The 27,474-nt window shown below is 38.7% G+C and overlaps 2 protein-coding genes and 1 long non-coding RNA gene across 7 annotated transcripts; 1 reads left to right on the top strand and 2 right to left on the bottom strand.

Annotated features, from left to right (window-relative positions):
• Nucleotides 1–647: 647 nt before the first annotated feature.
• LOC111266226 (uncharacterized) lies at nt 648–8,063 on the bottom strand. The gene is made up of 2 exons (XR_002683943.1): nt 7,272–8,063; nt 648–1,658 (listed from the first exon to the last, which is right to left on the bottom strand). It is a non-coding gene; the product is annotated as an uncharacterized LOC111266226 (long non-coding RNA).
• Nucleotides 8,064–8,236: 173 nt separating this feature from the next.
• Nucleotides 8,237–22,750, top strand: egh (beta-1,4-mannosyltransferase egh). Of its 3 annotated transcripts, none has more exons than XM_022843524.2 (5): nt 8,237–8,817; nt 11,872–11,946; nt 16,307–16,579; nt 19,538–19,813; nt 20,076–22,750. In XM_022843524.2, the coding sequence occupies exons 3-5, from the start codon at nt 16,310–16,312 to the stop codon at nt 21,081–21,083; spliced, it is 1,554 nt and encodes a 517-aa protein (XP_022699259.1). In that variant the 5' UTR covers nt 8,237–8,817; nt 11,872–11,946; nt 16,307–16,309; the 3' UTR covers nt 21,084–22,750. The 3 variants fall into 3 exon arrangements, with proteins under 3 accessions (XP_022699259.1, XP_022699260.1, XP_022699261.1); XM_022843525.2 differs by having other exon boundaries at nt 8,237–8,566; XM_022843526.2 differs by lacking the exon at nt 11,872–11,946 and having other exon boundaries at nt 8,237–8,566.
• On the bottom strand, nt 22,731–27,357 carry MED19 (mediator complex subunit 19). Of its 3 annotated transcripts, none has more exons than XM_022843530.2 (6): nt 27,202–27,357; nt 26,693–26,710; nt 26,213–26,313; nt 25,700–25,894; nt 25,228–25,331; nt 22,731–24,665 (listed from the first exon to the last, which is right to left on the bottom strand). In XM_022843530.2, exons 1-6 carry the CDS (start codon nt 27,207–27,209, stop codon nt 24,147–24,149), a joined length of 945 nt encoding a protein of 314 aa, XP_022699265.1. In that variant the 5' UTR covers nt 27,210–27,357; the 3' UTR covers nt 22,731–24,146. The 3 variants fall into 3 exon arrangements, with proteins under 3 accessions (XP_022699265.1, XP_086826954.1, XP_022699266.1); XM_086970828.1 differs by having other exon boundaries at nt 26,543–26,710; nt 27,202–27,354; XM_022843531.2 differs by lacking the exon at nt 26,693–26,710 and having other exon boundaries at nt 27,202–27,355.
• Between the last annotated feature and the right edge of the window lie 117 nt (nt 27,358–27,474).

Raw genomic sequence — 27,474 nt, forward strand, 5'->3', positions numbered from 1 at the left:
AGCTTTTACGATGATTTGAAGTCAACATAGATAGAACAAGTTGTCTATGTAGGTTTCGGAGTGAAGATGCGAAGGAATTTAGATCAGCAGATCCGTCTGCTCTCATCACTAATTATCGGCCTTACGAATAAGATTAACGAAGAATAATTTAGCTCTTAATTGACGAGTTCTCACTTGCTACGAGTTTTTACACCGGAAAACATATACGTTTTGTAATTCATCTTGTTTAAATAAAGTGGTCGTAAATAGTTTCGCTGAGACATTTTACACGCCTCTTTTTTCTGTGCAAACTCGATGCTTTGATAGGCTCTTCTTTAAGCAGTCTGTAAAGGATTAATATTAACATAACGTATATTTAATCACAGAAATTTCTAGAAGGGACTGAAAAACAAAATTGTCATTACTCCACTTCGGTTTTGCACTTTGAACGGCGCTCTAATCAACCAGTCTTTTACGGTCAATGCAATTTTTGCATGCGATAATGCCACACCGAGATGTGCTGAAGAGGCCTATTGCTCAACAGCTGTTGAAAATTACGTTAAGGAATGGTAAAAAACCACCACATAAAGTTGTATAATTCTGATATAGCAGCGCTTTTACCTAGGTATTGTATAATAAATATGTTATATTAAAGTCAGACCTGCAAGTTTCTGCTCATTGAATTTATTATCAGGGTATATACCTATAACAAATCAAATTAAAACGACTAAGTAACGAAGCAAACCCTTTTTCACTCAGAAAATCATTTTTGAAGTGCGTTCAGTGGTCTTAACTACATGATCTTCATAATTTTACTAAGGACCCTGAAAGCCCTTAACGCCTGCATCCTAAAACTCTGCTGTTTCGTCCTATGCTCTGACACGCCCCATTGAGCAATCTATAGATAGGGTTTGAACGAATATCATGTTTGCAACGCGTATTTGTGCATTGCATCCTGGTATTTGCCTTATAGTGACATTTTTTGGCTGCCATTTGGATGACCTCTTCGGCGCGATATGATTCCTTTGGGGACGAGCGGAGACAAGAAGCGTGGGTGCAAATGAGCGACGTTTATTTTCGCACATCTTCACAGAGCAGAACGAAGCCCTTAGCGTTGCAGCTGAAAGATCTTCACATTTGCACGATACGGCGTATCTACGTACATGCGTAAGAAGATTGTGTAACGGGGCTCATCAAGACGAAAAGCGGAAAATTTAAATTTTTAAAACTAGGCTCCCTATACGAACCGCCCTTTATGCTGTACAAGTGCGTCAAACTCACACAGCAACTGCAGAACTGCAACCAGCGTTTTAACGGCGGTCTCCTTTTCAAAAACGAACGTAGCCAGACCGCCTGCCTTCTCTGCTACCGCCTCGCTCTGTCGACAAGGCCGTTTCTAAATGGACGACGACCACTTTCCGGTGCTCCGATCCGTTAACTGCTTGCTTTCGACCTTCCCATTTGCGTTACGGACTTCTTTCATTTGCCCTGCTTGTGCCGCGCTTGTTAAAAGCGTCGTCCGCCCATTGCCATACGAAAAAAGCACGTCGACGTGTCTTTAACGGGAATCATCTAGCCACCTTCTTAGTTGGCCTGACGATGCGCAGCAAATTATGCAGATTTATCGGCCGGCATCAGTGACTGGTGGCGCGAAGTGCTAACTGGGAAGCGAGTGGTCCCTGTGGGAACAGACAGAGCCCGCGAGAAGGAAAAAGGGAAAACAACGGGGTCAGAGAAGTAAAAAAAATGTGTCTTATGTCTTTCCTGCTGCTAATACTGGTGTGCTGAAGGCGGCGGTCATTGCCGGGTACTTACGGTACGTCCTCACAAGTTGTCATCACTAACACCGCCGTCATTGCATCTGGCGCCTGCCAATCGTTCTTATTGACTACACCCTCTAGAAACACAAAGAACGTTAAGGACTGCTCACTCGGGAGAAAGTCCTGAAAACTATTATAATTACTTGGCCTCTATAAGAAAGGAAAAGGAGAAGAAACATATTGTAACAACTTTTAGGAACTCTCATGAGTTGGCCTGAACCGAACAAATCCCAAATAAGTCGGTATCTGTCCAACAATCTATAGCATAGCGTATATAAATATACGAGGTAGTACTACATTATAATAATCATTTAAGTATAATTCCTTCAGAAGACGTCATGAGGCTGCATGGGCATAACGGGAGCTAAAAAGCGTTTCTTTAAGAGGTAAATAACCTCGCTAATTGTGAAACTGTGCTAGAAGTTTGTTTTTAGACAATATTCATCCTGGAAATGGTTCCGAACAGGACTTCTTAACTCACTTTTTTTTTATAGCATTTAACATTTGTCAGTAACTACACAAATAAGCAAATCAGTTTGCACAAATCATGAATAGGGCGGCGTTAAATGTCCATTTGTTAAACAATATTTGCATTGGTCATCTCAGTGTACTCTTGAGTTGGCAAGGTTTTTAATTACAATAAGATGAGCAGCGTCTACAGTAGTTACCGTTATCAAATTTACAGAATCACAACAACATAGCTGTCTTGCACTTTTAGATTCCTCGCCATTATCAATTAGCTGCCTAGTACACTTGCGGCTAGCTAAGTTTTCCTAGAGGAAGAAAAACGAACTATTAGTCCGCCTGGCGGTACCTGTCGAGCATATAACGAAATAAACGAAACCTAGCGACCGTTCACCATTTTCTCACTATGATTGTGGCCGTTAAACACTATTGATTTCGTAGACTGCATTAGTCCAGTATGGGACTCGCTTGAAGAAAGGCTTAGCCTATGGAAGAACGACCAACTGGGTGGATCGCTAGCAACTGTTTGAACGCGATAGCGACTAAAGAAGGCCCCCGACCTCTGCTGGATTCATCCTTTGAACAGTGACTGTAGTAGGCTGCGGGGCATCCCTGCGCCTAAACTTCCCTGGTCTCAGTTGGTTAGAGACAACGAAAAGGCCCAGAAATGACATGAAACTGTCCCTTGTCGACCACTTCATAGTCAGTTGCAGCTGGAGGCATAGCTGCCGAGTGACTTTATTTCCACTAGTTGGTAATAGTAGACAGCAAGAGCAACAAGCCACAAAGTTTATTTCGCCTGAAAGCTTCATAAGCGAAGGCGACAAAGAAAGTAAGCTTGCTAGACTATTCCCTTGCGAACTTTACCACTATAGCTGAAGCAGAAGAAAGGGATAGACGAATAGTTCATTTGATAGCTTGTTGAGCACTCTGCTAGGATGTTTCATTCGTTGAGATTGAAGTTGAAAATTACGCCAAGATAGGTAAGAATATTCTTTGATGGCATTAGGTACCGTAGTTTTATATTTGTTCACTTTATTTCACGAAAAACAAGTTGCCCTTTGGTGCTGCTTATATTTGCATCCGATTAAGCTACAAATAAAATTCAGTGACGCGATCCAATTATACCTGGATTACCTAATAGTGCTTCTGCGATATGAATGACAGACAGATGTAAAATTGGATCAGTGAATGCTTATATATATATATATATATATTTATACATATGCTTAATCAGGTCTTTATTGTCGTTTTGTAAAATTATTTCAGATCCTTCCTGGAGGATAGCCGTACGTTAGCCTACGATGAGCATTTGAATGAGCTTAGGTGTCAGGACAACATGTCGTTCATTATTTTCTTTATCTGATCGCACTTATCAGGTAATACATATCAATCGCGTATTACATGTTGTTTATGTGATCGACAAGGCAAGCGGTGGTGCGCATATATTTACTGCATCACAACTGGGTACTATTGTTAGGGGGATCGAGAGCTTTGTGGGAGAATACGAGGGCTTATAGTGGACCCGGGGGCCTCGATCCACAGACTCGGAAGCATTTCACCAAGTCCCAATTAGCAGCACTGTATGTCATTGGCTGGCAGGTTCCTGAAGAAACAAAGCGCCGGTCCCAGGTGAAACACGGCGGACAATCCAGACCAAAAGTTCGGAAACCATGACGACACGATGACACAAAGAAGTACAAAGCACCGTCGAGAAATATTCTATTCAACCACCCTTTCATCACCCTACAGTCAACTCCGCGGTCCAAATCAATGACCTCCCTGAGAAATCTTTAGAAACGCTAAGTACCACGCTCTAGAATTGTCAAGGTGTCCGCACCCCTAGCTTCCTACTGCGCTCGACCTCTCAAGGCGCATATAATAGTCTCACGTAAAATTTGGACTAACGCACCATCTAGTGTCCCGAGTTTCTACGCAGTGCACTAAGCAACAGCTAAACCAGAAGCTAAAGAAGGGCCTAACCGTGGTAGCGCGTTATTCTATAATCAGTGCCTAGGCGATGTGCGAGTACTTGGATCGTAAGACAACCTACTTGTTCTAGAGGGTCACAGGCTTAGCATAATAGCAGGCAGGCTATGAACGATGAACAATATGAGTAGAGAAATTGACGGGGACATTCAGTACCTTAGCTTTAGATCACCAACAATCGTAATAAGCGACTTCAATTACAACCAAGAGAAACTCGAATAAGGCATTTAACACATCAGCAGACTCTGGATGCTAAATTATGAGCAACATTTACTATCGCGATAGGGTACTCTACTGGTGATGTGCTCACGACCGACTTGTTTGTCTCTTGAATTGCGTGCCTCAGACCAAGGGACCCCTCAGGTATTGGGGCTTCATTTAGAAGTCACTTACCTGTGGCTATGCGCATCTCTCTGCCAAAATCCGATACGTCAATTTTAACGCAAACAGCTCTGGCAAGAATGCTGAACACAGAAAAACTTTGGAAGGGTTGCCATTAACTCTTTTCTACTCCAAAGCGATTCGACGTCAATCAGTGTAACGCCTTCCTTCGATATACCGACGCAATTGGGAGACTAAACCACGTTGTAACAGCCCATAGTTCAACGAAATATGCAAGAATGCTGTCTAAATCCAGATGAATATCTGCCAGCTAGCCATAATTTATTCAGGGATCCGTCCCCTTCCCATTACTTTATAAAAACGGTGCAAACAAATATGCCAAACTAAATGAAGACGACACTTTGATACGCAGGAGACTGCTTTCTTGCTTAAGGCAACACAACATTTCTCTATCTGCCTAGAGCGGCCTAAATATCCTTCCTGTCCCTTAAGAACAAGTATTCCTCTTGTTCATTTTCGGTAGATGTACGCCTCCAGGAACACCATGTTGAGAAAATCACTGTAAGTGATAAGCGACATAAGGGCTGCGATGGCTACCGACGTTACGGTCGGTGAGGTGGCTGCCGACGTTACGCCAGTTTAAGCCTAACACGGCCGGTTAGGTCGGGGCATCTCAAGGAATTAGTACTGTTAATTCCATAGTAAAGTACGCCTTACAATGGCGGTCTACGTCACGGGGAATACGGGACAGCTGGCGGAAGGCAGCCCTTGCCGTTACCTTAAAAGGCGATGGCTATCTTCAGAAATTGAGCTCGTAAAGACGAATCACAAAAAAAGAGCCCCAAACCAGCCACACTCTTCACGCATCTCTTTGCTATCCTAAAAACTCGAGGCATGATTTCGGATGAGCAACACGACTTCCGTAAATAAAATTCAATGATGGCTGCTTGCTAAATCCTGTTTGCCAAGATAAGACCCGTCGTAAGCACAAAAAGTAGCAAATAATATATTTATGCTATAATTGTCGATTTTAAAGCGGCATTTGATAAAGCACTGAGGGATGACACGTTGTTTAAGCTCGTCCCTACAAGCAACTCATTGCTTCGATTCTGCAGGAGAATCCAATTACGATACAAGATGGCGTGACGGAACCGAATCATTTCCGACAGATGGTAGGACCGGCTAAGGCGATCTCCGAAACAAGATAATCGGAAAACGTAACCTCGTGAGAGCAGATGTTCTACTTCGCGCCAATAATCTCGCGATGTGCGGGGCAACTCGGTTTGAGGGGCAGTAAACATTCGTCTGCTTTTAGCAGCCAATGAAATCAACTTGGAAAAGCCTTGAAGTGCCAAAGAGCAGGACAACCAGCAGCAAGTGATACTCTTCGGTTGCACTACTCGCTTCCGGAACACGTAAAGTATTTCTGTTATCTAGAGTTGATTTTAACGTGTTAGAGTTCACAACATCGAGTACGTAACAAAACCCGTCAGAAAAACATTAGCAGCGAACGCCACCATAGGACAGCCGTCTTTTCTTTCCCTGAATATGGCAATAATGGACGGAATATAGAAAAGACACACAGAAAAAGACCGACATGTGATTGACTGCCTCGCTGTGTACGGCATATATAGTGTTGTATGTGTGCTAATGAATCGTACAATGAGCTAAACGGAAATTGCCTCTGTGTCTGATGCGAAGGCTCCTGTGGACGATGTTATGTCCAAGGGCGTCTCCTTTAAAGTATGGCGTAGAGAAGTACGGCACAATCAATCGTAACTCTCCGTGCTATATATTTTATTTAATTTGTTTTTAACGTTCCTATTCTATTCTAAAAATAACTTGATATTGTCTATATATAAGGTATCTCACAAATGAAGAAAAACAAATGTATGTATATTAAATTCTAATGAACAATCCGGTTCACATCGTTCAGATATGGTTTCGGGTACATAATGAATAAAGCGGGGGGATATAGCTCTGCGCAGTACTAGCACACCCGGCAAGGCCAAAAATATGATAGAGGGATAGACTGAGACAGAACTACTGAATTTACAAATCCACTAACTCTTCCTGCAAGCTTTGCTTTGAAGCAATATTTGAGTCAGTTTTAAACATAGGCCCAAGTATCTCGCAGGACTTCTTCTGACAAATATCTCAGCAATGAAGGCTACGTTTCCTTAAAATTATTAAGAAAACATTTTAAAAAAAGTAATAAAATGACAACGATTTCTAGTTAGCTTAGACTGGTTCAAGTCTGCTTCCTGGCTGAGCCTATCGTTGCTTGACAGAAACGAGTGCTTTACATCTACTCGCTCTGAATCCATGTAGTCGCAAACGTGTACCTTTCCACAGATCAATGTATTATTTTTTCTGCTATAATTCGGTCACGTTTATTTGGTACGATGATCTCATCCTGCACTCGATATCCCCAGAACGAACGCCCAGAACCTCTAGCTTGCTTTTTCTAGACCTTTCTATGTTCTCTTCACGTACTTGTGCGGCAGCATTCGTAATTCTACCAATGGGAACCCCCAATAACCCTTGACGCGATCGGGGTGACCTGCACGAGACCGCGGCAACGGGCCCAGACTCCCAAATCTACCAACAATCCAAAGTGCACCTTGTGTTGTAATAGTGAATCTGCTCACCCTGCTCAATACGGTTGATGCTTACTTGCCAGCTGGGAATCCGCGGGTTCCTGGTCGACGGAGAGTGGAGAAAAACCTACCCAAGCCGGTGCATATCGCAGCCGCGTACGAACTCGTCTGCTCGAGCCTATAGTTTCCTATCCACCAAATAGTGCATCCCAGCGTATGGTTCTGCTAATGTTCGAATACAGGAAGGCTTCGGTTGATTTTGGCAGGACCGATCGTGATTCCGTCGGAATGATCCAACACAGAATATGGTTGTTAAGGGTGATCCCACTAACAATTCATCGTTCTCGCAGCAGCGGTATTACAGCCATGCATTGAACACTGGTTCATTAATTTATACGCTGAGGGTGTTTCTTCAAGGATGGTCGTACAAGCAGTTTCACAGTGTCAACGCGCGCGAGGACTATTACTCGGGAGTACTAACACTGTGATAAAGGACAGAAAGATTTAACAATGCTCCGACGTCTCCGACCGAGAGCCTAGATTCCTCAATAGTATACGTACAACGAAAAGATTTTCCTTTTTAGTTGAAGAAATGTATTTGGTGCTTTTGGCGGACAGTAGTGTGTAATTGTTATTACTGATACATTCCACGCTTGCTAATGACGAGTTCTTTATTGACGACAGATATGTTTTGTATAATTTCTACTACTAATGAGAATAGTGCTGCTCTACGTGCGACGCAAACGGTCATACATAAAATTGTATATTTTCATGGATATATAGACCGTGAAGAGAGATCATCGACTACTAAAAGCGATACGAAATAGGGTGACTGGCCATCAAATGACGACTCGGGTTCATGGAATGGATGCCTGTTATCTGCTGTGATTTGTACTGTTGCTGGACTCAATGCACGTCACGGATACCATTGCACTTCAGATTACGTGCAATGTATTTACTAGATCATACAGCCCACAGTAGACTCAAAAATGTATCGCTTTCTTTCTTTAGGTTCTTAAAATGAGTTTTAAGGGAAGTGACAGTTTGTCGTTCTAATTGTGGCGCGATGTTTTCTAAGTTTTGGCGCGCATGCCTCCATGGCGCTAGCATCGTTCCTCTTCCATGACAATAACAGACGGGTATCAAACATTCGAAACCTCCCCTCTCCTAGGAGCAACCTTTCTGAACGTTGATGCATGTGGGTATCTAACTTAGTGCTGAGTTTGTCTCAATTTGCCGTTCCCGGCACTGAGAGTGTCGAGTTTACACACAGAGGCTCATCCTCAAGGCATATCTAATGCTAAGCGTCTTCAAGGCCTCATGTGATCCACAGGAAGTTGAAGCCGAAGTTTTACCGACAACTTCACTAAGGTGCGTGGAATAATATGAGTGTTCATTGTGTGCCACAGTGACAAGAGAAAATACGAGACAACACCACAGTAGACTGTGTATCGTGTCTATTATGAATTTCAATAAAAAAAAACTCTAAAACTATGAACATGGATACCGGAAAATGTATCATCAATCTTATGTAAATGAAATGGCATTTTAAATAGTTGTGGAAATTTATGAAGGACAACACACAGCGAGCTTTGGAAACCAACCGGCCAAAGCCGCTATAGGTTAGTTGGAGCTTTCGAATGTCATCGTTTGCCGAAATTACCCTCTGGGTTATCAAACAGTAAAGAAACAATAAACACAACAAGTTACGAACAAGTATGTGTAATTATGTATAAAACATGTATCGGTACATATCTGACACCTTTTCATGTCTCTTTAATTGGAACAAACTAAATGAATTGCTGATTCTACCGCGCTCGCTGCTCACAGAATCCATAGTCCTTAAATGGCTCAAACCTTCAAAGATAAAGCAAGCTACCTTGTGAATTCCCTTTAACCGCAAAAATTAGGCAAAGGTGGAGTGTTCATTTCACGTACTATAGTTTTATTTTGCTGTGAAGACGTATCAGTTCTACGATGCAAACAAACCCTATGAAATTTCTAAACTTTGGGTAAACGCTTGGTCAATAATAAAATGCTGAAATGAAAAAAAAGGATCACTCGTGCCGCGAACAGAGTTAATCGAGAAGCATTATCTTCTCTTTTTTCAGACGCCAATTTTTTTTTAGAGAAGCTAAACATCCGCTGAAAATAGACATGTAAAGGCAAGGTGAAAGTTATTCAAAAACATATTTTCAGAATAAATACACAGATTTTCTTCTTGAAAAGTTTAGGGATATTGAAAATCGCTCTTGATTTGTACGAATAGAATGCACTTACGGGCAGTCATTTTAGGCAGTCTAGGTAACTGGTGCTAATGTTATTTTCATTGCACACAAATGCGCATGACAGCTAGACATTTTTTTCAATGATTAAACCAGTTTGACAGTAATAGTGGCTTTCACGTAATGTAAGAAGGTCATTTTGCTTACTTTTATCCTTTCATTAGGCTTTTTGGAGGGCTTTTATCTTTGTAGGATTATGTCGAAATGCCAAAATATACTAAAAGCTACATTTTGTATCCGGTGGCCGAAAGTACTGTGTTAAAAACAGGCCTGAGGGGTGAAACGATTGTTACAACAATCGATTTTCTCTTGCTAAGGTTAACTTTAGATACAAATGAAAGAAAGAAAATGCTCGTTATATATATACAACGTACTGACCCGAATTTAAGTACCATTGTTTATACTAGTAATCTTATTTCACCACATCTTCCGTAAATCCGGTAAAATTATCCGTAGTTTTCTTTTTCTATTGGTTTATATTGGAAGATCATTCTTTTTGAGCTCCTTTAAACTTTTAGTGTGGGGTGGCTTATATTGGGCCTAGTCCCGTATATAGAATGAGGCAAAATTAATTAGCTTCACAGGAGAGTCTTCATTAAATAAATCCGCTTATAGATCCGTTTTTTTTTTATTGCAATAGTGTACGTATCTCCCGCTACTCTAGCATATGTGACATGAAGACCCTTAAACTGTCAAAGATCTTTGTCTTATTCTCTTCGTGCTTGGAATTCGCTGGAATATATAATATTGCAGTTGTAAAGACAGGTTCAATATATACAGCTTGGGTTATAATATTTACAGGACGAGACAGTATATAAAAAGACTGCTACAAGAAACCGGAAAAGTATTTAATTTTACTAATGGGAGGAGATTTTACCATGTTGGTTTTTAGCTCTTTTATTCCCCTTAGAGAACCTGTTCTAAAATATTATCCAGTTTGAAGAGTGTTGGGTACAGATTTGATGTAATTAATATCATCTTCTAGTCTAGTTGTTATTTTGATGTAATTTTATAAAAGTGTGAATAAGATAAACAGTCGTACGATTTACTTTAATTACCTCCCGCAGAAAATACTAATGAAGTTTTGGCACATTCAACGCGTTACGTTCTTTACTGTTCTATCACGTAGGAAGTCCCCTTTGTCGTGTGTCGACTGTCGCGATCAGTGCTTTCATTAAAGTATCAAGCATTAGTTGTTGCGATTGGCATACGCTGGGTTAAATGTGCATTCGTTTGATGTTTACTATGCCGATACTCCAAAACATACTGGATGGACTACGTAGGAAATTAGCTCGAATGTATTCTCAATATATTTGATGAGATAGACTGGTTTCATTAGCCAACCTCCGACTGCTCATAATACCAAGAAGCTTACCTAGCCTCTGCTTTTGCTCTCTTTGCTATAACTGGCGAGACTACATATCGGAAGCCACATCTCCTAAGTTGTAAAGCTGGTTGCAATTTTCGAAATTAGCTCCGTTCAACCTTGTATATAAAGAATATGCACGATGCATCAGAAACCGAAGCGGTGTGTTGCAAAACACAATGCACTAACAAATGTCACAAATGCGCGACATTATAAAAACGTTTACTAGTTAAAGGAATGCATCAATATAGGATATTAATAAACTAAAACAGCATGAAATTGAAATAATGTCAACGAGTTCCTTGTCATAATGGTTATTATTGCTGGTAAAGGCATGATGAAGAGGGGCTTAGAATCAAGACAGAAAGCGTTAGTGCGATATGCAACTCGAATGCGAGACAAGTCAAAAAGTCACATTGTTTTTAAAAATTCGTTAGATAATATCTGCCTAAAGCAAAACAGAATCAGCTGCGCATATACAGATTCGTTTATAAAAAGTTACAGAATTTTTATGGTATTTCATCTGCACCTGATTAAAGAATGCAATAGGAATAGGGTACGAAAGAGCCTAGATTTTGCTGTACGAGTGTAGTCGCCAACGGGACACATGTACGTTGCGTTCGATGGTTAGTATGCCGTGAAGGAGATGCGTTTCTGGCAACCTCGAGACTAACCCCGGTACCATTGCAACTGTATATACTGGCGCACTTCATTTTATAAATGAATATTACTCAAGTGTAATAAAGCGTTTACACTAAAAGCATGCCTGGTTCGTATATATTTGAAAAACTGTTTTCCCACTTCCTACTTGCATTATGAATTAACTACTCCCTGTTTATTTGCTTATTAGTCATCGCACAACGTCATCATATAGTGAAATTAATAATCATTCGAGTTGAAGCAGTATATATGCACATCGGCTGTGGCAACGTTGATCAACGCCTACCTTACATTTCACTGAAGCAAACTCTGGTTTTCAGTTTGGTACTGAATAAGACATATTTGAGGTTCTTTACAAATTTCAGGATTCGTGTTTCGGAAAGCGATACGATGACAATCTTAATGGCCAAATTTAAGGCGAATCAAACCAGTGGCACAAGGTACTGTGATGCTAAACCTGCTGCATACTAGTAAACTAACCCGTTGTCCTGTATGAAATACCTTGACGCTAATTGTTATATGTGAAACTATCGTTAAGGTCTGCTTAAACTAGTGGTTATCAACTGGTATAATATTCAAAGGCTACGGACCATCCTATTTACAACATTGGTCCCCCTCTTCGAAGTTCATACCTATACGTATATATTTAGCAACTATGCGTTCTATTAATTTAAGAACTTCACAGTCCTAAAAACACGCACTGACACTTCCGATGCCTACTTATTGTGTATAATTTTTGTGCTAAGAGGGAAGTTAATATTTATTCGGTGTCATATGTGACACTCTACATATTTGTGAATTGAATCAAAGCTGATGTTTTCAAGGCCAGCTGCTATGTCAGCATTCTGTGCGTATCCGATTCGATTAAAAGTGAAGAATGAGTCGTTGGCGAGATGTTATGTATGACTTCTACCCCTAATTGGTTTTATATAAAAAAAGCAGACGGAAGTGTCACGTTGTGTCTACTATGTTATTGTTTCTTGCGTATCGTTATGTGAGTCACATCAAGGAATCCCACGTAGTCTGCTTTTATATTAAAAAAGAAAGCAAAAAGCATCGTTGCTATGATACGACTATATTCCGCCATTTTTTATGCCGACTTATGATGCCTCCTAGTATACAAGTACTAGGTCAAAACATGTGTAATATTTTGGAGTAATGTGTATTTTGTCTCATTGTTTACGATTTCCTTTCATGTCTTAATCCATTTTTTAATCCGAAGCGGAAAAACTTATTCGGCTAGTTTTTTTTTTCAATACTCATCACTTTTAAACGTATTGTTATCAATTTAATAATTTGATTTTCCAGCTATCAGAAAATGTGGTCATAGGTTGAGACGAAATCGGAAGAATATGGCAAGGGCAGAAATCTCCTATATATATATATATATTATACTAATGATCTCATTATGCTGATATCGTTCTAGTGAATCATGAAAGTTGAACATCGATTATTCAAAGGTCAAGAATTTTAATACGAACGAAAAAGTGTTGTCAGCTGGTACTCTTAGTTTTCTGATAACGTTACATGTAATACTGTGGTAACGTTTTTGTTATACTAAACGGATCTCTAATTAATCTGTAAAACAAAAAAAAGAACATCTTACAATAGTGTGACCTTACTAAATTAATGCTGTCTTATGAAATAGATAAACCGTTTGTTGGATAATAAATTGTTATGACAAAGAAGCTATACCACATTTTGTAGAGCCAGCCGTCCACGATGCTTTAAAATCCAAACTAGCATGCGCATTGAAGACAACTTCACATATTTTAAAACCGGAAATCATAATGGAACACTCGTAGAGAATTTTATGCTCACTAGAATTAGTTGTAGATTTTTTTCAGTTATGGCCGCATCGTTCCGAATGAAATTTAGCAGATAACTTCAATGATTTGATTGATGTCTAAATGCCTTAGGCTTTACTTCCGTTATTGCTGCACTTAAAGACAGCTTTCGACAGAAACCTTAGATCCAAAAAATCGTCAGTTCTACTCAGCATTGTTTATATCGTCATTGAGACGGCAGTAATTCACGGCATCACTGCAGTGCTTTACGTGTCATTATGAATGTAATATAGTAAACGACCCTTCGGTGATGGTAATGCGAAATTGCTTACTTACGGTCGAGGCTTAGTCAACGTAAAACCTATAGTCAGAATAGAACTAAATGATTTAGATCAAATGTTTATCAATTAACTAAGATAAAATTTACAGCGGAACTTATCTTTAAAATTGATAATACTCTAAACAACTGCACAAAAGGATGCACAATGTCCTGTGCTACATATTTATTAATTTTTGATGCGCTAAATATTGCCGATTTATAGAAACAAGTTCAAACATTATTTACCCCCAGTAAAGAACTTAGCTAAAGCATATCTTAAATATAATTCCCTTTATGCTACAAAATCGCTGTTACAGCCTTTATTCTTAATTTTCATTAGTGCAGCATATTCTAAAATCATTAGATGTTCATATGATATCGTGATTACTAGCCCACTGCTGGGAACCGACAACGGTTTGAAACGGCTCATGTACGGCTCTTCCATGCTTTGACAACAATTTTAAATCAAGAAGATCGCAGGTCTCTGATTGGAAAGCCTAATTTATCACTAACTCTGATATACCTGAGTAGCACAGCATTAACTTTATATTGTTAAGTGAAATATTTGAAGATATAGAGTTATCTTTATAGGTAAGACTGTTGTGTTGAAAAAAGTGTATCTAAAATGTGTTGTGCCTGCCAATAGATTGCGTAGAGCTCCTACGTTGTAGGTTGCATTTTTGGCATGGTTTCTGTTGATGTCATTTTGCAATACGCCGTTACTGCAATCAAAGTCGTTATTATCACTAAAATTGTTTTTATTAAGTAAGCTGATATGGCTCACACTTATGCATACACCGTAGTATTTACTGTAGATTAGAAATCCTTCTTATCTAGTGGTTATCACAGAAAGATTGTAACATAATTACAGAATTAAATAATTGAATCAGTGGTACTTCGTTTAATTAGTTATTTGTAGAACAAAATAAAGGTTCCTGATTTTGTTAGCAACCTCCATTTCTTCTGCGGGCAATTTAATGTCAGACAGAATTATTATTCTCTTCTTGCCAAATAGAACGTATTAAATAGTTTGATAGTTATGAGTTAAAAAAATCTTCATAAACCCGTCAGAAAGTGAAAGAAACAGGGCCCGACTTATATAATTCTCTGCCATGGCCTCATGGAACTATCATTGGAAGAGATATTGAGTTAACAACAATGCAATCGTTGCCGTAAATATTGATCGCCGTGCATGTCGATGGTGCAGTGAAAAGGTGTTTGGCTAATAAACTTGAGGTCACATGATCAGAAATCTGGAGCAACTATTTCCGTCCAAAGTAATGTCTGCAAATGATACAACGGCAGTATCGGATGTAAAACTTGAAACATTTATTTAACGGTAGCTGTAGCTGTGGATTTATGATTCCGTCTGATATCGCAATGTAGAGCGGGCCTTAGGTGATGAACTTAATTTATTCCGCAGCCACAACGGTTATGCTACTGTTTGTTACTATTTAAATGCTATTTTTTAAATACTTTATAAATTTTATATGCTTTAAATTTCTAAACAGGCAATCACGCTCGTAACATCATGTGATCTGTAGTGTACTGGGAAGTCCATGGGTTATATTTTTTGTAGGAACTTTGCCTGTGGTTTTGGAGCCAACAGGAACAATAAATTCAAAAAGCGCTGTAAAATCTACGAACTTTACTGATTCTTTGTTTTAATTGAGTCTTTTATGAAACGCGCTTTGCATTTCACAGAGCTGTAACGGTTTTGTAGCGCCAGGCGTAAATGTTTTATCGCGTTAAATATTTGATGTATGTGGTTAATAACAAACCAAAGTAAACTTTGCAGACCTTTTAAGGCAAACGTTGCATGGGTCAAGGCGCATTGAAGGAATGTGATCCTGCTTCATCAACTGTTCATCAAACGATTTGTCCAGACATTTCCAACCAAGCAAATAGTCGTTTTTCCAAAATCGACTGCTCAGTGTAGTTAAAACAGTACATAATGTCAAAAATTTTATTATCCATTAAGCTGCGCTACAGTTACACACGTTAGTAGTTGCCAAATATCCTGTTCCTAACATATCGTAGGGTTGACCACCATGGTTTATTAAGGAAGATCAGTCACCGGGCCGATATCATAGGGATAAGGCTCCACACACAGGTATCGACGACTTGCCTATGATCTCATATAGAAAATATGTTTCCGTGAAGATATCTTGAGACGTCTTTAAAAACTGTTATTCACTTTTTAATCGATCCACTCACAGCGACTTGTTTATTCTACTGTAAGCTCCTAAAATACTGTCTCCGTTTTACTAATTAAGTAAACTGAATATCCTCCATGATATACCACTAAAATAATTATTCTAGTGCACTGAATCATCTTAACGTGCATGAGCTGACCATATGTGTATAAGTACAATCTTCCCGTCCCGCTCGGCACAAAACACAAAGGAGAACATGATTAAAGACTGCAATAACACTAGTAATAACTGCTTCACTTTTTTTTGTGTTTGATTAAAAACATTTGAAGAAAGTGCCAATATTACGAATAGCGTACGTTATGTTACCTAAATAGGATATTTATCTTACAGGACTAGCAGACCTGGTCAATGCAATTTCTATGAATGTAAAAGAAAGCCGATTTTTATATACACCTTACTTCAGAGACGATTACTAGGTTTAGCAAGGCCTATACACTAGTAAAGAAAAACAAATTGCGTTTTGCGTTTTTTATTTTAGAAAATGGTGCGACTTCACATTCGGCCCAGCTTTTATCATGCGCTTCACTGCATCCTTATGGCTGTACTGATGTACGTGTTTGTGGAGTTTTCAGGGGCGTTAAAACCACCTGATCAACAACCTTTAGTAGATCCGTTTAGTGAATACGGCGTGATATTTACTATTATTCTTTACTTATTCCGGCTTCTCCCACTGCTGGCCCTGCCGCAAAGTCTTACCAACTTGTTCGGCCTGACCCTGTACAACGCGTTCCCCCCTAGAGTTCGATTAAAGGTAAGTTCGTTAATGCCTGGTACATATGGTGATCTCATTTTTTACACAAGTAATACTTTTAGAGATTAAACTTTGCAGCGCATACTATGACATATTTATATTGAATTGCACATCAGTGGCCTGCTATACTTTTCAGCACTATTACAGCGTTAAATCTTTGTTCACCAAAAATCAGATTGTCCTATAACCATTCGGAATACTATGTAAATTTTCTCGGTAGTTTTTCTTAAAAAAATTGCTGAGCAAAGCAATATCATTTATTGGTCAACATTACTGAAGCAGAGCTTCCTTCTCAAGCACACTCGGCGAAGTGACAGTGCTATTACATAGGCAACGTAGGACTGTCAATTCTCGACCATGTTATTCTTTATTTATTTAAAAATAATAATAATATTTATTAAAAATTATTAAAAAAAATAAAATTTATTAAAAATAATAATAATAGTATTTAAAAATAAATTTAATGCAAATGTAGCTAGGTGTCCATGGTCCATTAAGGTTTAAAGATTTATACACCCACAACTTACAATTACGTGATACATGTTGGATTGACGAAACTGTACTAAGTATTTTTTTTTAGCTACATGGCTTTAGTCACATATCTTAAGTAATAATTTTTCACTTTTATAATGCCAAAGGCGCAACTGCTGAAAATGTATGCTGTGTGTAGTCAAAACGCGTTATCGGAAGGAACAGCTTAAAGATGGTTCTGTCATTCCGGAAACTTCGATGTGAAAGATGCTCCTTATAGTACTGGACCAATTACGGAAAAAGTTAATGAAATTATTGCGAAAACTGAGCAAGGTCAACACGCGAGTGTCCACAATATCACCAGGAAACTAAATGTGCGCCACCAAACAGTTCTAAGCCATTTAAAAGAAGTTTGCTGCAAAAAAAGCTCGATGTTTGTATGCTACCGGTAGCAATGCAAAGGAACTTGTCGATTATGTTTTGATCGGCGAAACTCTACAGAAACGTAATAAAATCAAGCTATTTCTAAAGCCGATTTCCATGGGTAATGAAAGGTGGACCACCACGACAGTAATGTGGAAATAAAATAAATATATTTAAAAATCTATGGCAAATTCTAGATTGACGCCAAAGAAAGCGATGCTACGTATTTAACGGGATTGAAAAGGAATCGTGCATTATGAGTTGCTGCTGTGTGGACAGACAATCGATTCGGAGATCTACTGTCAACAACTAATAGGATTATAACAAGCAATTGAAAAAAAAAAGCCGGCCGGGACTAGTGAACAGAGAAAGCGTCATGATTATACCAGATTACGTATATCTTTAGGTACTCGTAAAAATTGAAAAAACTAGGATGGGAAGTTTAGATACCTCATATCTTGCGCCATCAGGCTATCATTTGCAGAACTTCTTTAATTATGTTAATTTCATATCAATGGAAAATGCAATTGCGTGTCCCAGTTTTTGTCCAGAAAGCGTTCAGAAAATTCCACAGTGATAGGATCAAAGTGGTACAAAAAAATGGCAGAAGATTAGTAATTGATAGCGCATATTTAATTTAGTAGTACTATTCTGACATATAAATGTATTTACTACAAATTTGGCTTAAAATGGCCAATACTTTTTGCTAACGTAATATATGACAGCTACACTCTTCTGTGCAGGTAAATGAAAATAGTTAATCTTGCCTTCAGAAAATATTTATATCAATGCAATACATACTGTCTTATCTGATTATACGAATACATTATAAATATAAATTTCAGTAATGAAAAAGTAAGAACGAGGGGCTTATATATGATTTCGAGCTGGTAATATTCAATCCCACGGCACCGCATCAGCAATGAATATCACTAGATCTTTTTCTGTCCGTTTTGCAATACGAATCGTTATACATGACAAAGACTAATGACTTTGATCTTTAAGCATTGCGATACCAAAAATATTAGACTTAACGATTACTGCTGGAGAGCAGTGTCATGCTTCTAATGATTGAGTAAATACCACACCACAAATTTTGTGCATGGTCCTGTAATCCCGCGTAATGAGTTAGGCGAAGTACAATATGAAGACTAGTTTTCTACATTTCGGGGAGAGACTATATTCTTTCTGGTTACAGCTTTTGAGTCATATGCTTGGAAAATGGCACTTATTCTCATGGTCATATTGTTTTACCAAAAGGGTAGAGTCTAATCCAGAGGTGGATTAGACTCTACCCTTAAACGCATAAAGCACCTATCAGTGCTCTCAACGCAACAATGTCCAAGCCTGTGATATACCGGCTACCAGGTAAACAATGGCTTAATATGGCAATTTCTTTTATACCTGCACGTTTAAATGCACAAATAAGCCTAAAGTGCTTCGTGAGTCATGGACTTGGTGGATTCGGGTAACGCGGCTAACTTATTTATACTTGAGTAGAATTTCGATGCCTTCCTCATGCATTATTTGTCTAGATTTGTCTGAATAACAACGAAATGACGCAAGATGTGAATGTTGTAAACGTCTACAATCCATGCCTTTAAGTAAACAAAAAGCATTTCTTTGATACTCATAACACATTTGGCATATGAAAGAGGGTGTAGGTATAAACCAATGTAGCTATTCACCTAAGCAATCTACCGGTAAGCTGTACTGAATTATGAATCACCCAGTATTACACAAGTAATAATATATAATTCCTTTGATATATTTAATATATGTAATGTAGATGTGATTTATATTTAATATATGTAATATAGATGATTCACTTAACTAGAGTATCACAGCGAAATGAGTTATCTACATTAGGGCGGAAATGCAAAACTTTATCCGCTAGAAGTCAAGAGGTATTAGGAAACCGTCTAATTGCGTGAATCCAGTAATTAATGAGATATAATCCGGCAATGTTTCTAAGTGAATTTAATATGTATGTATACGTAAATATCACGTGAGTGCCAGTCTGCCCTCACCAATATCCGTAATCGCTTTTTTTTTGTTTTTTAGGTGAAGCCGCATGAAGCTCCATTTTTGTGTATTCGAGTTGTCACACGCGGGGATTATCCGGGACTCGTACGAGAAAATGTTAAGCGTAACCTTGCGACATGCCTCGATACAGGCATTGACAACTTCGTAATTGAAGTTGTCACAGACAAAGAGGTTTATAGCCAGAACGAATTTCCGATCGGAATGGAACATCCAACCCTCGCGGGCGAGGGTATATCGGGGGTAAATTTGTCACAGTTCGTTCCGCAACTTCATGCACCAACCAGTCCTGATCAGGTATTAGAAGACTACATTTTATGGCAACGTTCATTGCTTGCATCTGCAGATATTATATAGTAAAGCAATGTAGTTTTTAAACGAACTGTTAGGCGAACTATCTGTGACGACATGTAATTGTGCAATTACAAATGTACTTAAAGATATGTATAATTGTTCATTTATTTTTAGCTACAAATTTTCTACTGTGCGTGCTGAAGAATTACTATTTTTTTCGCATAACGTAAATATGGTTTTGTTTTTTATTGTTAAACAATTTCAGGTCGAAGTAAAACTTAGTCCAATGTCGCAGGTAACTGCAGGTTGGCTAAACTCGAAAATTCGCCAAACAGTGGTTCCAAAAAGTTACAACACTACGACAGGTGCAATGTTTAAAGCCCGTGCATTGCAATACTGTCTCGAAGACAACGTAAATTTGTTGGCTGATGGGGACTATATACTACATCTAGACGAGGAGACCTTGTTAACAAAAGACGCTCTAAGAGGAGTGCTCAACTTTATTAGTGCCGGACGCTGTTCGTTCGGTCAAGGTCTGATCACCTATGCCAATGAGCGCATTGTAAATTGGTTCACCACGTCAGCAGACATGTACCGCGTGGCTGACGATCTCGGCAAGCTAAGATTTCAGTTCAACTTTTTTCATAAACCACTGTTCTCATGGAAGGGCTCGTACGTTTGTACGCGTGTTGGTGCCGAACGGGAGGTTAGCTTTGACCACGGACCAGATGGATCGGTGGCCGAAGATTGCTACTTTTCGATGGTGGCCTTTTCGAAGGGTTATTCGTTTGAATTTATCGAGGGAGCTCTTTGGGAAAAGAGCCCGTTTACAATAAGCGATCTGATTCAGCAGCGAAAACGCTGGATGCAGGGCATCTACCTTGTCGTACATTCGGCGAAAATACCATGGCGTTACAAGGTGTGGCTAAGTTGCTCACTATACGCATGGGCAACGATGCCTCTGTCAACGTCAAATCTCGTACTCGCGCCGAATTTTCCGTTACCTTGCCCGCAAACGTTCAACATCATTTGCGCGTTTATCGGTGCTCTCAATATCTACATGTATATTTTTGGCTTGATAAAGTCGTTCTCCATTAGTCGTTATGGATTTTTTGGGTTCTGGCTATGTTTCATGCTGGTCGTGATAGCCATCCCATTGAACATTGTTGTCGAAAACGTGGCTGTCGTCTGGGGCCTTCTTGGAAATAAGCACAAGTTCTATATCGTTGACAAAAACATCAAATTAAGGACACAACCTTTGTTACCTGTATAAGGAATTGAAAGGAGCAGATCCGAATTAGCAGCGATCAAAGGAAAGTAAAGTTACTAGGATTATTAAAAAACCGAGACTGTGCTATGCACGTGTACGAAAGTCCCATGGTAAGAAGGAATTCTAAATGCGGTGTTTTCGCAGTATCTATTATAGAAGGGATAACATCATCATAATAATACTATTAGTCCACATAAGGAAGGACTATAACAAAACCATATTTGCAAATGGTGGTAAATTGTGCTGAACTGAGCTGTGTCCCAAGTAGTGCGGAAGAATCAATAGTAAGCGAGAAGATGTATACAAGCGAACCTGTAGATAAGAAATATAACATAGGAAAGCATAGAATGTTTCATATGGTTGACTACTATGATTGTACGCTATCACTGAAAACAGTAGGCCCGTGGTGACCAACGAATTTAATATATTTATTATATTACACTATTACCCGTCCCTATGTACAAAGTTAAAGATACACTGCAAATCTGATTTACAATACTTTTAATGTTAATACAACCACTGCTGTTAATTTATTAAGATTATTGCACAATTTCGCTTCGAGAAGCGTAACGTCGTAAAAGACAAAGATTTTTGCCTGATTTTCTGCGAGTTCATCAATTTTTAGTTCGCGATCTTCCCTGTGCATTTCGCTCATCGATTTCTAGACAGGAATCGGGGTCAAGAGAACGAACCTATTGTCACTATAAAATCCTTTAATGAAAAAAGCTTGCTATGCAATTAAGTAATTTCTGTCGAAAAATTCGGTGCTAAGCGGTAGTAGTTAGTAAACTATTTGACGATGTTCATCGAAGTATGGTGGCAGGGATATCGCAACGGCTCGTGTAAGTTTTTTGTTTTTTTTTTACTCATTATCAAATGGAAATTTAGTTCTGCGGAAGTGCATAGAGAGTACGCAATGTGCTTCCCTTGATAGTAAAAGCGATTGGCAATCATTTTTTCAAATTCGATATATTTTACTTTCTACTCTTCGCTTTTATTCATTTCTTCTTCATAACTCGATATAAGAGATTATTGCTTCCCTTAAGCCATTTTGTAGACGTTAAAAGTGAATCCGTATTCTATATCCGTAAGAATTCTGGGGTCGAAAATAAAGATTGCTAAGTAAAAGACTGATATATGCGGTACCGCCAGATATCAAGCGACACGTATACTGCATTTCGTAGTTTAACATACGGCGCTGCGCAACTTCTGTCAGAGTATAATTAAAGCAAATCGATGCGAATAGGAACACGAGATCTGAAATGTCTACCTGACCCGCCTGAACAGTATACAGAAGATGACTGACCGATTTTTCAAGTCTGTTTTACATAACGCACACAAGCACCGTAGTTATAAATGTCCAAACAAGCAGTTTGTCGTTTATTGAAATCAAGCCTTCTGATAAAACTTGTCTGCATTCTATGAAAATAACTTCAACGGAAGTATGTCTTACCTGATATGACGAGTATTACATACGGTGTAAGTGGAAACAATCTTTGTGGATAGACTCTTTAGGGAAAAGCGAGAAAAACTAAACAGAACAAAATATACGAAATACAACCAACGTCCTACACTATATTTATTTAATAATAATAAACTGGAGGCATTAGTAATAAAACTCAACGTGACGAAAAAGGAAAACGACAGCTATTTGAGTGGTCACGAAAGAATGTGCCGCGTACTCATTTTTATTTGTTCATTCCGTCGCCATTTTTCGTCGGGAAAAGAATGTACCCTTAAATACATTTAGTTATCTAGGTAGATAGGACATATAGATAATTTCATTGATTCGAGTAACAAATCTTGCAATGATCTCCGCATTAAATGAATATATCTTAATAAAGCTAAATATAATGTACACAGTTCACATTACATTGACAGACACAATCAAGAGCACGCTACTCGTTGGCAGATACACTCAAACTTATTGTACAAATACTTAGTACAGTAGTGAAACAATGTAGATGTCTTTACTAATATTTAGATGCTACGAGGTCAGGAAATAGGATCAAAAGGACCTTTAGAGAAAAAAATCCAACTCCAGGATACAAACACCTAATGTGTTTTGATATCCGATATTTGCTTGGGAAAACTTATCACATGCACTCCATTCTTTGTCGCACCTATTTTCCTAATCACAATTCAGTTTTCCATATAATAGTTCGACAAACCGCGTCGGCCCTGGAAACCCGACATCTACTTCACAACATGTTTACACGCTTTCCGGTAGATATTATTCGTGTGGCTTGCCGCTTAAATAAACCCAAAGATAAATATTGGATACTCGGAATTTCATGTAATGTTACCAGAGTATTTGACCAATTACTACGATAGCCAAGTTGCACCTCTTTTCGCCATATTTATATGTATATCTACATGAAATGCTTTTTATATGCCACATATCGTAGTCAATAGAGTACCATCATGTAGACACCCTTTGTAAGCGTATACTGATCTGATATCCACTAATATGTACACAGAGTACTATTAAGATGAATCAGTATAACGCTTGGAAAGGATCTTTAAAAGGTGTCGATGATGACTAATGATGATTATTATTATAGCCTACTCCCGAATCGTATCCGACATATGTTTAGAGACCGATCAGTTTGTCAATCAGCTACCGAAATTCTTTAATTACATACATACTAATACACGCACACATATTAGTATGTATATCGGTTTAGGTATAGCGGTTTGACAACCCACCATAATTAATTCATAATCAATTCTATTAGTTCTGTACTAAAAGAGACACAATATAATCACTTATTCATCTTGGTCAGGATTAATCTGTCGCAATTCTTTTTCTTTGTATATCGACACATGAATTCTCGTTTCACATTACCAAATTTATCGTTTTTTCACAACCCCAACCGCCCTCCTTTATATCCGCTTTCGACTCTCATAATTGCCCAGACTTTCGACTGTTTAGACTATTTATCCTTTCGGGTTCGTACAACATGTTACATTAGCATTCATGGCATCATTCATTCAACACATATCGCTTACTATATATATATATATATTTATATATATATAGAAAGAGCGATGTTTTTAGGTCGATTATATTGTGACCCTATTTGTCATATTGGCACCAGTAGGCGTGTTTGGTGCTACTGTGGGCGTATGCGGTCCTCCGGCGCCGGGAGGTTCAGGGCTGTGTCGCGTCTTTTTCTTTTTTTTATCTTTCTTTTTCTTCTTTCGCTCCTCATCATGCTTTTTCGTACGCTTGTGTTTCTTCTCGGCCTCGGCATTAAATACACTCTCACTTTGATTTGAGCTGCCTACGGCGTTGCCACCTGGAGCACCTGATCCGATCGGCCCGCTAGAGCCTCCCGAACCCGCCAATCCTGCTCCAACAGCGCCTGGAGCACCCGTACCACCTGCTCCAACAGCTCCACTGCTGCCGGTGGGTTCAATTTCGGATCCACGGTGCTTTTTATGCTTCTTTTTCTTCAACGCCTGAAGATTGGCAGTACGATATTGCTCAGGCAATGGACCAGGATGCAGACGAAAGCCGGCCAGTTGAGCACCACTGAGAGGAATCAGTTCCTTGCCACCTACGGGCGGCTGATGAATCACCTACATAAAGTTAACGAGCATGAAAATCTACCCTTAAGCCTAGTTATCAGGTTAAATTATTGGACACGGGATGTGCCAATAATGGCTCGGTAATTTGTAGGCCAGAAGAAAACAAATAACATTTCCTGAATCTAAATATGGAAATTAACCTTTTAAAGGAAATAAATCAATATAGTAATTACATTTTTTAAAGCTGGAATGGAGTTTAATGCTAGAATTTTGTCTTGCATTTTCGGTCAAACCAACAGCATGCATGTCACACTTGCCTACTTTCACTGTACATTGTGCTCTCCATATTCTTATAATTTAATCATTTGTACACTTAATTAGTAGATTTCTGTAAAGTCCGATGTATGGCCGTTCACTGGTTAAATTATTCTATACACTTTATCGAAATGGTGTTTTTTTATTCTAGTGCAGTGCTGTATTTTTTTTTACGTAAAAGTTTTTGTATTCTATTTGAATCCTTTTAAAATTAACTGTCCCGAAGCTCATTGGAATCCCTCATACTCAAGGAGCTACTATAATAATGTATATCGTCGTGAGTCAATTTCGAACGTACCTTGCGCAGCGACGACTCGCCTGTGCCGTCTGCTCCTGCGGGAATGTCGATATTTCCAGGCAGAGAAGGCAAAAACGCCGATAACTTGTCTTTCACTTTGCGACCTAATATAAATAACATCCGCTTGTTTATCTATAAGGCATTATGGTATAAATTTATCCGGAGTTCCCTAACCACAACTAAGACAATACCCGAAGCTTTTGGGATCACAAAATACAAAAATTTTACTGAAAGGACACCTATTTAGAACTGGCAGAACTAATTTTTCCCTTACAGTTGAATCAAACCTCTAAAATTTATCTCCAGTGTATTTCTCACCACGAGTTTGCCAATTGAGCACAAAGTGATACAGATTGTAACTCGTTTAAAATGAAATCCGCAATTCCGCAATGAATCGCCGAAATTGAGCATTTATCTAGTACAAATAAACAGAACATCAACAGGCAGAATAGTGCAATTCGTAGATTCGTACCGATGAACTTGTTAAACGTATGTTCAAGGTTGTAGTGCAGCATCATATTCGTCGCGCCAGTGAGCATTTGTTCGCACTTCGAGTTCTCCTTTAGTAGATAAAAAGGTCCCGAGTGCGACGAGTGAACAATGGCTGGCGTCGACCGAAGAGATATAGTCGTTTTCAGTGTGCCGCTGCTGTCCGGACGAGAAACCACTGAACAGGAAAAGACGAACAACGGAAGAGTCAAGAATGGTTGCAGAAAACATTTGTTCAAGGCAGCAATCTTTCCACGTAGTAATGAAAAATAAAATATGCAAAACTTCTGACAGTAATATCGGTGTGTAACCCTAGTAAAAAAAAAAAAAAGGTTTTCTACCTGATTGTTTCTTTATAACTAAGTTAGAAATCTTATCGAATTCGTCGCCCACATAATGAAACGTCTTTCATAGAACAAATTGTCCCTACCTAGAATTTATTGAATTTTAATGCAAGGTTTTTCAAAATAAAGGCTCCTTTTGCAGAGAAGTTTACCTGGTGAACGGTTTCCTCGGGGTGAACTACGAGGCGAGTAATCGCCCGGTCTCCGTGAAAGTCCGTCATTCATTAGCCCAATAGGAGGAAATTGAGGAGAACTAGAAAACCGATTGTAATTGCTAAGTTATTTTATATACGCTGTGCATGCATTTTAGTTTCGGATATACACTAATATATCTGCTAATTGTTTATAACATTTGTTTATAGATAGTACTAAATTAGTTTATGGCCGCGATATCCAAGAGTAAGTAGCTACTTTGTATCGACCGAAAACACGGTATGTCACGCGCTAAATCACAGCAAAAAATAAAACAACGGAAACTCAGCCTGTGGGTTAACTGTGCAAATTGTATTCAGGCACTGTCGTTACTTAATTTGCACATATCTTTTAAAGGCTTTCTTCCACGCGATTTTTTCCATGCCATCAAAGCGCACCACTAAAGACGAAATATGTGCATTATTAATGCGACTTCATACACTTTTGAATTATACGACCTGAAAAGCACAGGAAATATTACTCCTTGAGAAAGTTTCGTGTCTACGAAATTGCTTGTTTTGTTTGACTCTATAAAGACTTCCGATATTTAACAAGTTTAACAAATCTTCACACAAATCAACACAGCATAAACGTTGATTTTATTTAGCGCACTTCGAAATTTACATTTCGACATTACGTGGTCAAGCTTTTAAACTCTGTGTTCGACTTTCTCGCTGTTTCTTACTAATTTCATAATTGTCAGTCAAATTTAGTTACTTTCGCTTCCAACAAATAATTTTTACTCTTAAAGGTCATAGCAAGTTATCTTTATGTATTCCATTTTTCCTGTAGTGAAAATAAAACATATGTAAGGTAATCTATGCACATAATCTCTATTACAACTTTATCCAAATATAAGATGTCTGTCCGATAACTTGATCAAAAAAAACGTGCAACTGAATCATTCGTTAAAAGCGTTCCAGCTTGCATTTGCCCTAGTGAGACTAACCGTTCCATGGTGTAGGCTGAACAGGTTGACTTCCCAACTTTCCAAATAGGTGTAGTAATTTTTTTGCTTTTTCGTCACCATTCATCGGTTTAACTGCACTAGTTGACGGCGAACGATTCTCACAGTTTTGATGGAGCGTCCATCAAGCGTTCAGGGAACTCATTTTAACCTCAACTCGGATGCGCCTTCGCTAGCTGTCTGCTACTCATGTCTAACAAATTCAGTCAGTCGTGCAAATAGATGTCGCTATAGAACTGTTCAGGAAAAAGTCTA

Source organism: Varroa jacobsoni, unplaced genomic scaffold (assembly GCF_002532875.2).
Source record: "Varroa jacobsoni isolate VJ856 unplaced genomic scaffold, vjacob_1.0 scaffold_1065, whole genome shotgun sequence".
NCBI classification, from domain to species: Eukaryota; Metazoa; Arthropoda; class Arachnida; order Mesostigmata; family Varroidae; genus Varroa; species Varroa jacobsoni.

Bases quoted from the DNA above. Each gene is read 5' to 3' on its own strand.
- egh (XM_022843524.2), top strand. From the start codon at position 16,310: ATGGTGCGACTTCACATTCGGCCCAGCTTTTATCATGCGCTTCACTGC. The intron at 16,580-19,537 runs GTAAGTTCGTTA...TTTGTTTTTTAG, and splicing joins CCCCTAGAGTTCGATTAAAG to GTGAAGCCGCATGAAGCTCC. The intron at 19,814-20,075 runs GTATTAGAAGAC...AAACAATTTCAG, and splicing joins CACCAACCAGTCCTGATCAG to GTCGAAGTAAAACTTAGTCC.
- MED19 (XM_022843530.2), bottom strand. The intron at 25,895-26,212 runs GTAAACTTCTCT...TTTCCTGTTCAG, and splicing joins CCGAGGAAACCGTTCACCAG to TGGTTTCTCGTCCGGACAGC. The intron at 25,332-25,699 runs GTACGAATCTAC...TATTTATATTAG, and splicing joins TACGTTTAACAAGTTCATCG to GTCGCAAAGTGAAAGACAAG.